The 15,482-nt window shown below is 40.9% G+C and overlaps 1 protein-coding gene across 9 annotated transcripts; it reads left to right on the top strand.

Annotated features, from left to right (window-relative positions):
* The first annotated feature begins 879 nt into the window (after window positions 1–879).
* LOC306994019 (uncharacterized protein) lies at window positions 880–14,074 on the top strand. 9 transcript variants are annotated; one of them, XR_013796602.1, is made up of 5 exons: window positions 880–943; window positions 2,249–2,341; window positions 12,937–13,188; window positions 13,306–13,371; window positions 13,742–14,074. XR_013796602.1 is itself a non-coding variant. In XM_079604293.1 (4 exons), the coding sequence occupies exons 2-4, from the start codon at window positions 2,308–2,310 to the stop codon at window positions 10,638–10,640; spliced, it is 1,185 nt and encodes a 394-aa protein (XP_079460419.1). In that variant the 5' UTR covers window positions 880–943; window positions 2,249–2,307; the 3' UTR covers window positions 10,641–11,422. The 9 variants fall into 9 exon arrangements, 2 of the variants coding, with proteins under 2 accessions (XP_079460419.1, XP_079460420.1); XR_013796603.1 differs by having other exon boundaries at window positions 13,715–14,074; XR_013796604.1 differs by having other exon boundaries at window positions 13,303–13,371.
* Window positions 14,075–15,482: the final 1,408 nt, after the last annotated feature.

Genomic DNA, 15,482 nt, shown 5'->3' with positions numbered 1-15,482 from the left:
TTTCTATAACAAACCCTTAGATGAATGGAGTAAAATAGCCATTATTTTAGCATAATTATACATGGTTGTGCTTTGACGAGTCATTACCTGATCACTGTAAAACTCTCGGGTGAGGATGATGATGATGAAGACATCTATGAAAGACAACAGATGTTAAACAAGTCGTTTAGCCTCTCAAGTAAATGCATCTTGATTTAAGAATGATTAGTTACTAAAATAGTAACATCATTAGATACAGAACTATAGTTCTAGGCCTACTCTGTTCTGTTTGATTCCGATCGAGATTTCTCTGGGTTTTCATGTGATGATGTTGTGTCAGTAATAGTTTATATTTGCCGCAGGACTCGAGGGATCGAGGGAAATGGAAGTTTGGCATAATAAAAGTGTTTTTCCACAAACACGCCTCATAAGACTTGTTAAAGTCGTCTGTGTTTCCCCAGAACAGTGAAAACACTTCCAGTGCTCGTGCTTTCAGACAGACTTCATGTTTAATGTGCAATTCTAGGTATAAAATTAACATTACTGAATCTGGTGCTCTTCGAATCGCGTGTCGCCATTTCAAAGAGTTTCTAGTCAGTTTGATGTTTCATTCACACCATGAGGCTTCATGAAGTCAGAACAATTACTATGAACTTTAAACAACACACAGTACAGTAAATAAACTGAAATGATCTCCATCTCGATCTCAACACAGCTTTTACACAACCAACAGAAAAAGAGGAGCTGGAATAAAGACAAGTTTTTTTTTTAAACATATTTTTTGTGTGATTCTAGAATCTAGACATAAACATAATCACACAAAAAATATGTAAAAAAAATCTAGATGTTTTGTCGTTATGAACAGTATTTTCGCGCGTCTTCGATCATCTACCGTTGGAGGCCGATGACGTCACCGGCCGCTCGCGCCGTCTCTTCATTGAGTTTCAGCGTCGAGTCTTCTGAGGTGAGGAGAGCAGTTCACGGTATTTCTCTTAATTACACACACATCAAACACACTTTATACAGTTTGATTAAGCGACAGGCTCATTACTGTATTGTTTTCATCGATCACAGCGATACTTGTGCGTCTTTTCTGGCGTCTTCCTGACAACAAGAGGGGGGGGGGGGGGCTTTGGGTGCTGCCCTTTAATTAAACAAAATGTATTTGAATGTAATTAACATGACAGTGTGTACAAAACTAACGTAGCCAAAATTCACGTTTATTTTTACGTTTCTGTCAGTCTGAGGTAACGTTATGCCATAACGCGTTGCTATGGGTTGCGTCACTGTCTTGAGTGCCTTCGGATTTGACTGAAGGGTCAGTCTCCGTTTTCGAGGGTCGAAAACTCCGGAGTAGTGCGTGTGTGTGTGTGTCTCTCTCTCTCTCTCTCTCTCTCTCTCTCTCTCTCTCTCTCTCTCTGTGTGTGTGTGTGTTATACGTTCAGGTATACATTCCACAGTCTGCTCGCGAAACGATGCTCTCGAGCCAAACATGGTAACGTTAGGCCTAAATGGCTCGCCTCGACGTAAACTTTTTTTTTTCATTAATAAAAGGTAGTTTGTCGATTCAATTAAAAATCAACATATCACATAGCCTATTTTAAAATATTACATAATTCACTGAACCCTGTTTGTCATGTATAATACACCGACATAATGCCAGCATAGATAATAATGCAGCAATAGTATTACACTAACGTACTGGTCAAAAATGTGGACACTACTATTTTAATGTTTCTTTCGTATTTGTATGCGCATCAAACCTGCATTTATTTGATCAAAAATACAGAAAAATCTATTTAATATACTATTTAAAAAGTCATTTGTTTCTGTGATGCAAAGCTAGATTTTGCTTTGCATCACATGATTCTTCAGAAATCATTCTAATATGCTGATTTATTATCAATGTTGGAAACAGTGACTTTTTTCAGGATTCATTGATGAATAAAAAGTTAAATAGAACAACATTCAATTAGAAAACAAATTATTTTATAAGTCTTTACTGTCACTTTTTTATGTATCAATTTAGCACATCCTTGCTGAATAAAAGTATTAATTTCTTTAAAAAACAAAAAAGAAAGAAAATTATTGCTTTACATTGAGCTTATGATGTGCCACGTTAGACATTAAATCAATACTACTAATATATGAATAGTGTTTTACTCTTGGAACAATAGTGCTTGTGGTGCTCTTTATTTTTACAAATTTTATGATCATTTTCAGTTTCTGCGCATATCAAATTTAATTATTTTAATGATCTTGTCTTCAGAGCTGAAATCTGCCAAGACTGAGTGTATTAAAGAGGACAGTGATCCAGAACCCTGAAGAATGAAACACACGGAAGATCCTGAAGAACAAAGAGGTTGGTGTTTATTCTTCATTCATTCATGATGCGGAAGAACATTAATGTTAAAAACGTTCTAGGTTTTTCTTCAACAAATGGTCAGTAAAGGGAGGTTTGAGAAATTTTTATATTGATTGTCAACATCAGATCAAGCTAAATCCTATTTTACCTGTTTTATTTTACATTTATTTTATATCTGGTTCCCAATTTGAAACAACATTACCAATTATTTTTTTTAGGAATAATCAGTAAACACCAAGTTACTGATAAAGTTGTATTTGTCAAATATCATACAAGTTATTCATAGTTATAGAGATTCTTCTTACAGTAACTTTGGTAACAGAGTTGATGAATGCAGTCAATGCTACAGTTTGTGTAAAAACTGAGTCAATGGATTGAGATTATTTTCTTGTCCTCCCATCACGCTGCAGAAAGTGCCCAGATGATGTCAAAATTTTAATGTTGCGTTCACACCAAACGCGAATTGAGCGTCAAATTCGCTTCTATCGCGTCTAGTTGGACGCTTGAACATTTTGAATCCACTCGCACGTCCAAAGTGAATTGGACGAGCGTTTGAAGCGAAATAGACGCGTGTTTGAGGTGAAATCCGCTTCTTGTGGGAGGGGCAAGTGCTAGGCGGCGGTTGTCTGTTTGCAAGATGGCTGATGTTGATCAAGCATTCATCGAGAGAGTCACCGCTCGTATTTGCTCTGGAGAGCAGAACAGCGGCGTAGGGGTCATCGTCGCCGTACTTGGGTCCACCAGACCCTTCGGAGTAGAGATGCACCGATTACAATTTTATAGGCCGATTTACGATTTTTACTTGAGTTTGACCTGCCGATACCGATTTTAGCCGATTCCGATAAAACAAAATCTAACCACTTTACAGCACACACAAATATATTTATTTTCTAGATATTTTTTTATAAAACACTATATACTTTTACCCAAACTGAATAATAAAAACAAGTTTAAATGGGTACAATTTCTATAAATATTTAGACATAGCCTACTCCAGTTCTTGTTAAAACACACTAGACATGCAAATTCTGTGCATTTTGGGCACTTTTTGTGTGAAATCATATTTATTTTGTCCATCAAAAGTGTGTTTTCACTTCAATTGAGCGCGAGCGTAAAATAGACTCGGCGCTGAAACCCCCGCTTCACGCGCTGCTCCTGCTCGCGGTGTGAACGCACTCATTGATTAACATGCACGGCGAAAAAAAATACGCGCTGCTCACGCTTGCGGTGTGAAACAGCCGAAAATCACGAGGTTTCCTACATGTGCGTTCCGTGTGCACGTGTGATGCTGATGTTGCGCGATGTTATCATGCACCGCCCATGTGCATTTGACCAGCATAAAATAGGCATATGTCAGACTGACGGGCCGATCGCCGGTCATGGCCGATCGCGTGAAAATCGTCCAATTCCGGTCACCAGCCGATCAATCAGTGCATCTCTACTCCGGAGGCGTACCCAGTTTGGCGAGTTGCACCACTTGCTCCAGGAGCTGCGCCTGGATAACGGCCGCTTTCAGCGGTACTTCCGCCTGTCCCGCGCCCAGTTTGATGACTAGTTGTCCCACATCGGAGCGAGGATCCCCCTCCAGGACACTGGTCACTTAACCACGTGACAGCAGCAAGCAGGCTCTTGATTGGTTAACGCGGCGTGAACAGACGCCAAAGTTCATATTTTTCAACTCGGCGTCCGACGCAAATTCGCTTCAAACGCATGAATGCACAAAAAGCACCAAATAAATTCACTTGCGCCAGAGGTTCAATTCGCCTCTTTCGAGCGAACTGGACGCGCGAATAAGGCGAAATCTTACCTAATTTAAATATTGATTTAAAACTAGTTAAAGCCACGGCCACTCTACACTCTGCTTAAAAGACACCTGTCCACACACTCAATCAAACAGACTCCAACCTCTCCACAATGGCCAAGACCAGAGAGCTGTGTAAGAACATTAGGGATAAAATTGTAGACCTGCACAAGGCTGGGATGGGCTACAGGACAATAGGCAAGCACATACAACCTGCTAAATCAGTGATAGACAGAAATCCAAAGGTCTTCCGGCAGGATAAATTACTCTTGCGCCCAACGCAAATCTAAAATGTGTTGGTCTGATGTAGCTACATTACTCATAGGTGTGGTTTGGGCGTAACGTGCAATTAACCAATCGGAGTCTCATCTCCCATTCCCTTTAAATGCCAGTTGCGCTCACGCCACGGCGGATTCGCTATTTACATGGCGGAAATTGATAGTGGAAAGACCGAACGCGTCTCCAGAGTGCAACGGATCTGCTCGTGCGCGAGGTTAAAGCGCGCGAGCAGACCATCTACGGGACAAGCCGGATTCCTCCATATCTTTATTTACACAATAATAATATTTTACATTTAAATCCTTTTATTTTTAATATTTGGCATGTTTGTGTGCTGCCGCGCATCCCTATGTGTGTAATAAGCACACGTTGTGGACCCTCCTATAGGCGCACATTACTAACGCTCTCTTTAAATAAATAAAAAAAAATTTGCGGTGTATTTCACTTGCCTCAAAATAGCAACGCGCCAACTATAGGCCTGAACATACCTCGTTTTCAGACCAGCAGCCATGGCGCACAGATGGGCGCAAATGCATTTGCTATTTAAACAACGTGGCACAGGACGTGAAAATGATAACTGCGTCAGGCTGAAACTAGCAAAATGCATTGCGCCAGGGGTAAGATAGGGCCCAGAGAAGAAAGAGTTAAAACTCTTCACATGTGCTAGTGCTCATGACTGCCACTGAACTTCGGAACACAAACAACGATCAAATGCACATTGATAGATCTTCCGTCTGTTCTCCAAAACATGTAATCAAATGTATATTTCTGCAAGCATGTTTAAACTGGTTAACTGTGTCTAAGGCCCTGTGTCCACCATAGCGTTTTTTTACGCAGCTGGCGTATTTTTCCAATTGTTTGCAGAGTGTGTTTTTTTACACCTTGAAGCGCTGAACGTTTTTTTACAGGTCGCCGAGAGTTGAAGAATGTTCAACTTTGGGTAAAATGCCGCAAAAAAGATACAGCGTGCTTGGAATAAACTATGCATTTAACTACATGTATTGCATTTATGTATTGCTTTTCGGCAATATACGGCTTATTATGGTAATTTCATGCTTTCCGTCAGCAAATGACAGTGGGCTTTCTGGCAGAGCGGGAAGGAAGGATTTGAACCGAGAGATTCAAGAATGTAACGAGTAATAAAGTAACGAGAGGAACGCTGCTCAACGTAACGGAGTAAAAGTACAATGTACTCGAGTTAAAGTAAAAGTACCCTACATTTAAATCTACTCTTAAAAGTACAAGTAAATGTACTTCGTTACTACCCACCACTGACTCTGCAGCAGCTTTTTTTGCCGCACCTCCGACGGTGCCATTGCGGGTAGCTGCAGGGTCATCAGCCGGGAGCCACCCGTCATTGATATTTCACTCCATTATTCCCGGAACATCTCACGGTGGTGGAGCAACGGCAGGGACGTCTCCCTGCAGCTGACCCTAGGACCCCTGCTTTCCCCACGCCTGGTCCTTCCTTCTTAACCAAAGCCAAAAGCTTCCCTGCTCGGCCTCCTCGGCCAGATCTTTCAGAGCCTTTCTGAGTTTGGGGCCAGTGACTCCCATGCTCTTCAGGAAGCGCTGGGTGGAAGCTCCAACGAACCCCCTACAGCCGACTTCCACCGGGTTGCTGACGGCTGACCACCCAGCCTCTCATTCGGCTGTGAGGTCGAGGTACCAATCTTTTTTCCTCTCAAAGGCTGCCTCCATTCCTCCCTCCCACGGGAGAGTGAGCTCTGCCAAAATTACCGCCCGGGCTGTGGCAGACCAGAAAATGATGTCTGGTTGAAGGTTGGTTGTGGTGATCTCTGTTGGAAACCTGAGCTGCCGATCGAGGTCCACTTTCAGGTTCCACTCACAACTGCCTGCCAGGGCTGATCTCTGTGGCTGCGTGATGTTAGGGGGCCCCTCCTCCCTCTCTGACAAACTGGATCGGCCTTGATGTTGGTGGTAGGCGCTCCCTGGCTGATTCTGCCCTGCGTACCTCCAGGATCTCTGCCAGCTTCCGCAGGACTCGGTCGTGGCGCCACCTGTACCGACCCTGGGTCAGTGCTGTTTTGCAGCTTGACAAGATGTGCTGCAGGCTCGGATTTGGGGCATTGCAAAGTTGACAGCTCTCCTCTGAGCCATACCACGTACAGAGGTTGCTGGGGCTTGGGAGGGTGTCGTAGGTGGACCTTATGAGGAAACTCAGCCTGGCTTGGGGGATCTTCCACATGTCGGCCCAACCTACGGTCCTGCTTATTACTCCTTCCCAGGTCGTCCAGCGTCCTTGCTGACGTTGGCTAAGGGCTTTGATCTGATAATTCTCCTCCTCTGTCCTGGCCACCTCGGAAATCACTAACTCTTTCCTCTCCTTCCTTGTGGCTTTGGACCACATCTTCGGAGCAGTCCCCCACCCCAGGCCAGTTCTCCCTGACTGTGTCCAGCCAACAATCTCTTGGTGTTTCAGCCTGCTGATAGCCTGATCAACTGCTGGTTCTGCCCTCCACTTGCGACCTGTTCGGACTGGGGCTTTGGTGTTCTGCACAGATGGGTCTGACGAGTCCCTCAGCTCTAGAACAAGCCTCGCCTTCTCCTGTCTGTAGCCCAACAGGATTGACCTCAGTGGCAATTGAAGTGCATTCCTTCCAAACAGACCAATGCTGGAGAGTCTCCGGGGTAAGCCCAGCCACTTCCTGATGTAGTTGTTGGCTTTTGTGTCCATCTTCTGCACAGTGGAGGTGGTTATTTCACACATCTTGAGAGACCACATTAGCCGCCTACATAAGGTGAATTGGTAGCACCAGATCTTGAATTTACCCGTAAGATGGCTCTTTTCGATCCGCATCAGACCTTCTGTGAGTTGTAGCATTACTGTATTAGCCATATGCTTATCTGACAAGTCGGCTGTATACAGTTTCCCAAGGCTCCGGATGGGTTGTTTTGCTAGGATCTTCTCACTGTTCACTGTGAAAAAGATGTGATCATTTCTGGCTCCTTTGCGTATGGAGAGACTCCAGGACTTAGCAGGTTTTATTCTCATCCTGGCCCAACTAAGGAGTTCTTGAAACCTCTTCATTAAATTCAAATATTAAAAATGAACAATCCACTCCACTTGAATGCTAAACGTTTGTGTTATTTCTCACAGGGTTATTCACTTGAGCTTGTGTTTCTGGTGTCCCACTTTCACATGCGTATGAATGGAAGTCAGTACAAGGAAAAGTCTAGTGCGAACGGGCATTAATAATTAAAACATTTTTAGTAAAATAAATATCAATCTCAAAGTTGGCAGTATTGGCAAAATATGGCAGTATTGTACATTTTAATGTTAATATCATGTTAGATAATTGTGTCATTGATCAAATATATTTAATAGGTCTATTTAATATGTCCTTCAAGGACATATAATCAATTTATAAAAAGGCATCAAATTATCATAATATTTTATAACAGTTGTCTACTTTCTACTACTACATCAGAGCTCACTTTCATGTCCTTTCACTTTATATTTCTCTCTTTGAATCATTTTTATGTACTGAAAATTATTTTTTTTGTAATTTTTTATTTCATGTCAGACTTGATGGAAAAGAGCGAGGAGAGTGAAGAACTGAGTGAGGTGGAGGAGGAACATGTCACACCTGGAGGAAAACCTTTGAGTCACTCAAAGACTAAGCAGACATTTATAAAGAAAAGAAGAGCCAATAAATCTTTCACCTGCACTCAGTGTGGAAACAGTTTCACAACCAAACAAAGTCTTAATCTTCACATGAGGATCCACACCGGAGAGAAGCCGTTCTCATGTGATCAATGTGGGAAGAGTTTCCCATACAAACACAGTCTTAATCTTCACATGAGGATCCACACCGGAGAGAAGCCGTTCTCATGTGATCAATGCGGCAAAACATTTCCTAGTTCATCATACCTGAAGACACACCTGACAGTTCATACAAAGGAGAAGCCACATTCATGTTCTGTGTGTGGTAAGAGTTTTTCACTGCGGAAATATTTACATAGACATCAGAAAATGCATACTGGTGTAAGAGAGTACATGTGCTTTGAGTGTGAGAAGACTTTTACTACAGCAAACAGTTTAAAACGGCATCAGAGAATTCACACGGGAGAAAAACCTTACAAGTGTCCACACTGTGACAAGAGATTCAGTCAGTCACAAAATCTGAAAAAACACAAGATGATCCACACTGGAGAAAAACCTTACATGTGTTCACACTGTGACAAGAGATTCAGTCAGTCACAAAATCTGAAAAAACACGAGATGATCCACACTGGAGAAAAACCTTACATGTGTTCACACTGTGACAAGAGATTCAGTCGGTTACAACATCTGAAAACACACGAGAGGATCCACACTGGAGAAAAACCTTACATGTGTTCACACTGTGACAAGAGATTCAGTCAGTTACAACATCTGAAAGCACATGAGAGGATCCACACTGGAGAAAAACCTTACATGTGTTCACACTGTGACAAGAGATTCAGTCGGTTACAACATCTGAAAAGACATGAGAGGATCCACAGCAGAGAGAAGCCGCACACGTGTGATCAGTGCGGAACAAGTTTCTCTTTTAAAAGTCACCTGAAACTACACACGAAGATCCATACAGTGGAGGAACCACTTAAACGCAGTCTGAGATCACGGTAAGTAGTTTATTTTCATGTGCTGAGCAACAAAGTGTCTTCTGTTTAAGTTAGCCACACATCACCCTATAGCCAAATCTCTTCTCTCCACCTATAGCCGGTGTGTGGTGAGCACAGGACATTTTTTCGATTGATTGATATCCATTAACTCGTGTTCAACCAACAGGAATGTAGTGCTGCGACTAACGACTCATTTTCTAATGACTAATCTAAACGACAAATTAATAAAAAATCGAGTGTTTATTTCGGTGTGTTCAATTTATTTTGAACTCAACTGAAAGGCCAAAACATAAAATGTCAACTGTGCCATAAACAATATAAATAACTTAAATGTTACCAAATAAAAAATTACAAATATAAACAATATAAATAACTTAAATATTATCAAATAAAAAATTACGAAGTGGGATGTTTTCCACATTCCAAAAAGAATATTGCACTGTCCGGACTCTGGTTTGATCATCTCCCTTTCGGTTGTGTTTGTTTTGTGTCTTAATTGACCGTTCGCAAAACCCCGCCCTCGAACGGTTCTCGTCCAATCCTAGCTCAGCAACTGTAACTAAGGAGAAGGACCTCCGTCAAACATTGCGATTTCAGCAAGATAGTGAAACGATGCGCCAGTGGCAGTGAGGTCTGCATGGCTTAAAACTTAAGCCCGAACCCGGCCCGTACCCGAAATAATTTAACCTGACCCGACCCGAACATTACGGTTATATTTTAAGCCCGACCCGAGGTCCGTTTCTCACCTTTTATTTTTATTTTTCATATGCTGTATTTTATGATGGCTTGCAACTATATTAAAAAATAGGCTACATGTACAAACACCGTTTCACTACGGCACTGCGGCCCCCTCATCAGTCAGCAAACAAGAGAAAAAAGAGAGAAAAAGCACGGATCTAATTACGAAACTTGTGTGTTGAACAGGTACACAGTCACAAATTCCTCTGGAACTCAAACATTAAACTTCAAAACAAAGTTCACACAGTTGCACAACTATTTACACAAATATGTCCTTCTCAGTCGGCTACGAGTGAATGAAGAGAACAGCATCGAGAGTTGATGGTTTCAGCGCGTCCTCTGATTGCAGTGTTGTGACTGAAATAGTGCGCGCGAGAGATCATGCGCAAAACAGTTTTGTAAAATAATATGATCAAATAATTAATGTATGGAGCTCAACCCAGCCATGGCTATGTGTCTGGTTCTCAATTGTTTGACGGGCGCAGTAACAATAACTAAGGGGCGTGGCTTTTGCGAACGGTCAATTGTCAGTTTCTCTCACTCTCCAATCACAGCTGCACCTCATTCTAATCATTGCTCTCTCCTTACACACACCTGTCTCCCATTTTGCATTGATTTTCTCCACTACTAATGCTTCTCTCTTTCTTTGCTTCTCTATCAGTGTGTCTCGGTTATCGTCTGTCTCACTACTGTCCTAAAACCAGTCTTGATCTAGTTGTGCCTAGCTTACATTCCTTGTCTGTTTATTTAATCTTGTTTTTTCCCTCTGATTTGTCCAGTCCCTGTACTCAATCCTGTTTCGACTTGCTCACCCGGATTCGATCTTCTGCGCATGTTTTGGACTGTTGACTTGGCTCTACCCCCAGGGCTGTGGATCTGCCTCCGGTTTTGACCCCCGCCTGCCCCTTGGATTTCGCCTCTGTCCTGCCCTTCGCTTGTTTATATTTGTGTTTTGTTTCTTTGCTTTTTGGACTATAAATTGAGTTATCTGCTAATCTGCTCTTGGATCCCTTTTTGTCCCAGCACCCATAACATGCACAAAGTTGCTATATCAATATAAAATGTAAAAAATACAATTATTAGTGCACCATATTAGTCAGAGTCCTAATCTAATCCTCCGCTCCCGCCCGCAACATTCATGTTTTGTCCCACTCCTGCCCGCAAAAAAAGTATAACGATTTTTTTCTGTAGCCTACCTCCATGAAATACTTTCAAGTTAGCCTACGTGTCGCCACCACCTACACATCAGCATAAATACTCCCCATAAATTATTTGTTATTAAAGCATTAACATTCACAAACGTTAATTTAACATAAGCAAGCAGGCTACTGCGTGCATGGTTTGACATGACTGAATACACGCAAAGTGCGCTCCCTTAATTCCTAAAAAGCTGACATCTCAGTTCATCGTGATCTCACAAATCTCAGTTATTATCAATGATGCTGACTGCACAATGAATCTTTCATAAAATCTACACTTTGTTATAATCAGAGGATTTGCCAGCATGCAGAATTCAGCACTGAAGAAAAGTGTTTTGAGCGGTGAGGGGATTCTGTCTTAAATGCTTCTGATTGGCCATTGCGTTCAAGAAATCAACACATATGTCTGTGATTGGCAACTTTGTTCAACGCTGCAAACATGTTATAAATAGAAACTCTGTATCGTTTCTATTTAGTTTTTGTTGTTCTTGTTGCTTTTGTGAAATGGATGAATAACTATTAGTTTTTAGATGTTTTATTCATAGAAATTTCTATTTTGCGGGAGTCCCTCGAATCGTTTTATTCTTCCGCACACACGAGTGCACTACCGCCCGCAACCCGTACTCGGGCATCAAAACTAGTCCTGCGCCGCGCCGCACTCTGTGGCGTTGGGTCCAGTGGGTGCAGGTCTCTCGCTCCAACTACTTTAAAAGAAAGTAAAAAATAAAATATGCAGGGCGTAAAGTAAAATAGAAAATTAAGGATGCAGTGCATCGCGTTTACACTTGTGTATGGCGGGGTTTAAAAACATAAATATTACTGCCAAAGTGTATGTGTCCTGTTTAACATCCAAAAACAGTCATTGTACTTCTCAAGAGTTAAAGGGGTGGTAAAGTACGATTTCACTTTTCTAACTTTAGTTAGTGTGTAATGTTGCTGTTTTATCATAACAACATCTGCAAAGTTACAACGCTCAAAGTTCAAAGCAAAGATATTTGCTTTTAAAGAAAAGGACTACAACAAACGGCTGGTAGGAACTACACGACATTCCTCCCGGGTTAGTGACATCAGCAACCCTAAAATGTACATAAGCCCCGCCCCCGGGACACGCAGTCCATGTTGAGAAGAGGAAGAGTTGCTGTAGTCGAGCACATTTGTGAGTCAGCTCAAACTTTAGCATCCATCTTTTCACATGCAATAGAAAGTCACTCTGTGTGCGTCTCACAACAGTTCCTATTCGAGCGATTTATAGATTATCATAACAGAATATGCTAATTGATAGTTAACTCCACATCAGCAACATAAATTCATTAACTAACCATTCAGAGACGTCCTGTTGCTTCTACATGTTGTCACTTCTTCTTGAGTCTCTCCATCTTTGTCTGACTCCGTTTTAACATTAAAGGCAGAACAGTTTCTGTCATTTTAGTGTGTGTGTGTGTGTGTGAGGTAATCGAGCTAACACACATGAGCTCTTGAAACCCCGCCCCCTGCAGCAGCTCTTTTTGCATTTAAAGGGCCAGGCACAAAACTGTGTTTTTGCTCACCCTCAAAAAGTGACAACTTTAACATGCTATATAAAAATATCTGTGGGGTATTTTGTGCTAAAACTTCACACACACACTCTGGGGACACACTACATCTTGTGAAAATGGCATTTTACCCCCCCTTTAATATATATATCCGCTGCAGAGCTGATAGTTACGGCCTGTTCAAATGAACACTGGACGAGTCATTGGCTCGGCCATAATTAGTGATTCTTTAGAATTCCCTATAAATCAATTAATAATTCCCTTTGAGATCAATTGACCTGTTTGACCCTTACACCTTTTCAGGGGGTGCTTAATAAACTGGTAAACTTTATATCCGTAAAATTACTCTGATGTAATAAACTAATCTGACTGCAATAAAGTGCGTGCTCTCCCTTCCATTACTGTCGTGATCAGTAACGTTAGGCCTATCACTCCGGAGACTGTGAGCTGGATCACGGACAGATGTTACAGATCCATCCTCGAGTAAGAGCGAGAGTAAATGAAGACTGCCATGTTCATTCTTACATCCAACAACAAAACGCATTCGTGTCTACAGCGGCTCCGGCGTCGAAAACACTGGCGGACTGTGTTTAGCTCACTCAGGGCGGGTCTACGCTAAAACTGCAGTCCGTCAAACACCATGTAAAAGTGCATTTTGCATAACAGGTGCCCTTTAAGTTACATGATCAATGTCACTATGTTTTTAAACATGTGATTAGCCTAGTTCTAGCCTAGCCTAGCATCATGTCTGTTAGAAATGAAACTTTCGTTTGTTTTTAGCAGAACTACCAGAACGCCAGAGATCCAGAACCTGCAGAAGGAAACATCGTGATATTGAAGAACAACGAGGTTGGTGTTTCTTCTTGATTCCTCATTCATTCATCATGATGAAGAACATGCCGATATGTACAAATAGTGTAGCAAATGAGACGGTTCTCTGGATATTTTGCAGCATTATTTGGGAGAGATTTTTTTTACATAAGAAAAACGTGCATCGGCCGAGAAATTTTATATCAGTGCATCTCTAAATATTTGCATACCGAATTACTTTTACATACAGTGATTGATCTTTCCTGTAACCGCCGTTACACCGCAAAGTCATTATGAGTTGATTTTCAGAAGAGAAAACACAAAACGTTATGACAATATATGAATATGTGAAACTCAAGACGAAAACTCCCATTTCCTTTAGGAAACGCACATCTAGTTTCTGTTTTAGTGAAACCACATCAAGGATCGTAATGGCAGAGCAAGAGACAAGAAACCCTGAAAATGAGACGTTTCCTGAGCCTCCAAACATCACTGAGGGCCTCGAACGCATGAATGGCAAACATGTACAAGTGCAAATGAACTGGAGAGACGGGGAGAGACAGGAGGAATGCCTTCGCTCCTCGGGCTCCAAACTCAGGGGTCATTGAGGATAAAGCCCAATAACATCAGTTACACTCCTTTCTGTGAGTTTACATGAAGCAGAGCAGGAGAGAGATGAGACTTGCACATGAAAGAGCGACGCTTTCCCTCCTACACACACACGCACACACACACACGTACGCACCCACACACACTCACAGACACACGCACGCACACACACAGACACACACACCCACTCACAGACACACACACCCACACACACTCACAGACACACATACGCACACACACCCACACACACAGACACACACACACTCACAGACAAACACACACGCACACACACACTCACAGACACACACACACATTAATGCTGAATGAGGGAATCTCAGGGAAACGCTCAGCCAATATTCCACTCCACTATAAGATGTTAAAAGTTTTTGTATATGTTTTGATGTAAGATTATATTTGTAATTTTGGTTTGTAATATTAAAATGATATTTGTAATTATATGTATATATAATAAATAATTCATTAGTGTATATATACACATAACAAATTATTAAATAAATAATAATTAAGTAATAAAAGCTTTAAAATGTTTACTGTATATATATATATAAACATTTTTAGTATGTATATATTTATAATATATCAATGATCTATATCAATATTAAGCAATACAATCAAATGTTTTTATATATAACCAAGTGTATATATATATACTTCATTATATAGCCTATATATATATATAATTTGATCTTTAAAATTATTGAATTTTTTTTATTTTCATTGTTCTAATTTTCCCCCAAACTGTATTCTTTTATATTAAAGCATCATTTGTATTTATACATTATGGTAATATTTGACATTAATTTCAAGAAACAATTTGCTTTATAGTAATGAATAGCGAATGCCAGTCACCAATCCAATGAGAAAATGGAAATTTCATTAATATTATTGTTTAATTGTCAAAAAAGTCACTGTGCAAAAAAACTAATGAATAAGGTCCTAAAATACGCTTCATTTACTAGAATTTAAAATTGAATAATTGAAAAGTATAAATTCTTATTTTTTTTTTCTCTTGACTTGATTTTGAGATTCACTTAAAGGATAATTCCGGTATTTAACACCTTGAGTCTATATTGTAGTTTGTTTTGGATGAACAAGAGTGGTGGACAACATTTTTTTGACAATGGTTCCTCTCTCGAGTTTTTGACTATAATAGAATTGGCCATGGACCCATTTAACATTGGAGTCAATGGGCATGTCCGAAAATATCATTAAAACAGCCAATAATGTTCGTTTACAAAACTGTTAAACTCACCGAGTGGTTAGTGGTGTTCGTTGATGATTATAAACAATATATCGTCGCAATATATGATTCCAATCCGTTTATTTTGCTATAGTGGAACAATTTTTTCAGAACCGTGTAACTTCCGCTCAATATTTGAATCTGAAGCGTTAGCACACTCCCGACCACTTGATGGCGATAACCGATGTTTATGTCTCGCGGGACACTCACGGTCACAGTCGAGTTCAACTTCATATTGCACTGGTCAGTGGTCACGTCTTTCAATATGGTTAGAATTTGT

The sequence above is a fragment of the Phoxinus phoxinus genome, assembly GCF_949152265.1.
Source record: "Phoxinus phoxinus genome assembly, chromosome: 25".
Classification (NCBI taxonomy): Eukaryota; Metazoa; Chordata; class Actinopteri; order Cypriniformes; family Leuciscidae; genus Phoxinus; species Phoxinus phoxinus.
This window is presented reverse-complemented; position numbering and strand designations above follow the sequence as displayed.

Excerpts from the sequence above, each read along its gene's own strand:
- LOC306994019 (XM_079604293.1), top strand. The coding sequence starts at position 2,308 with ATGAAACACACGGAAGATCCTGAAGAACAAAGAG. Across the intron at positions 2,342-7,972 it reads AGATCCTGAAGAACAAAGAG|ACTTGATGGAAAAGAGCGAG; the intron begins GTTGGTGTTTAT and ends ATTTCATGTCAG. Across the intron at positions 9,054-10,570 it reads AAACGCAGTCTGAGATCACG|TCCCTGTACTCAATCCTGTT; the intron begins GTAAGTAGTTTA and ends TGATTTGTCCAG.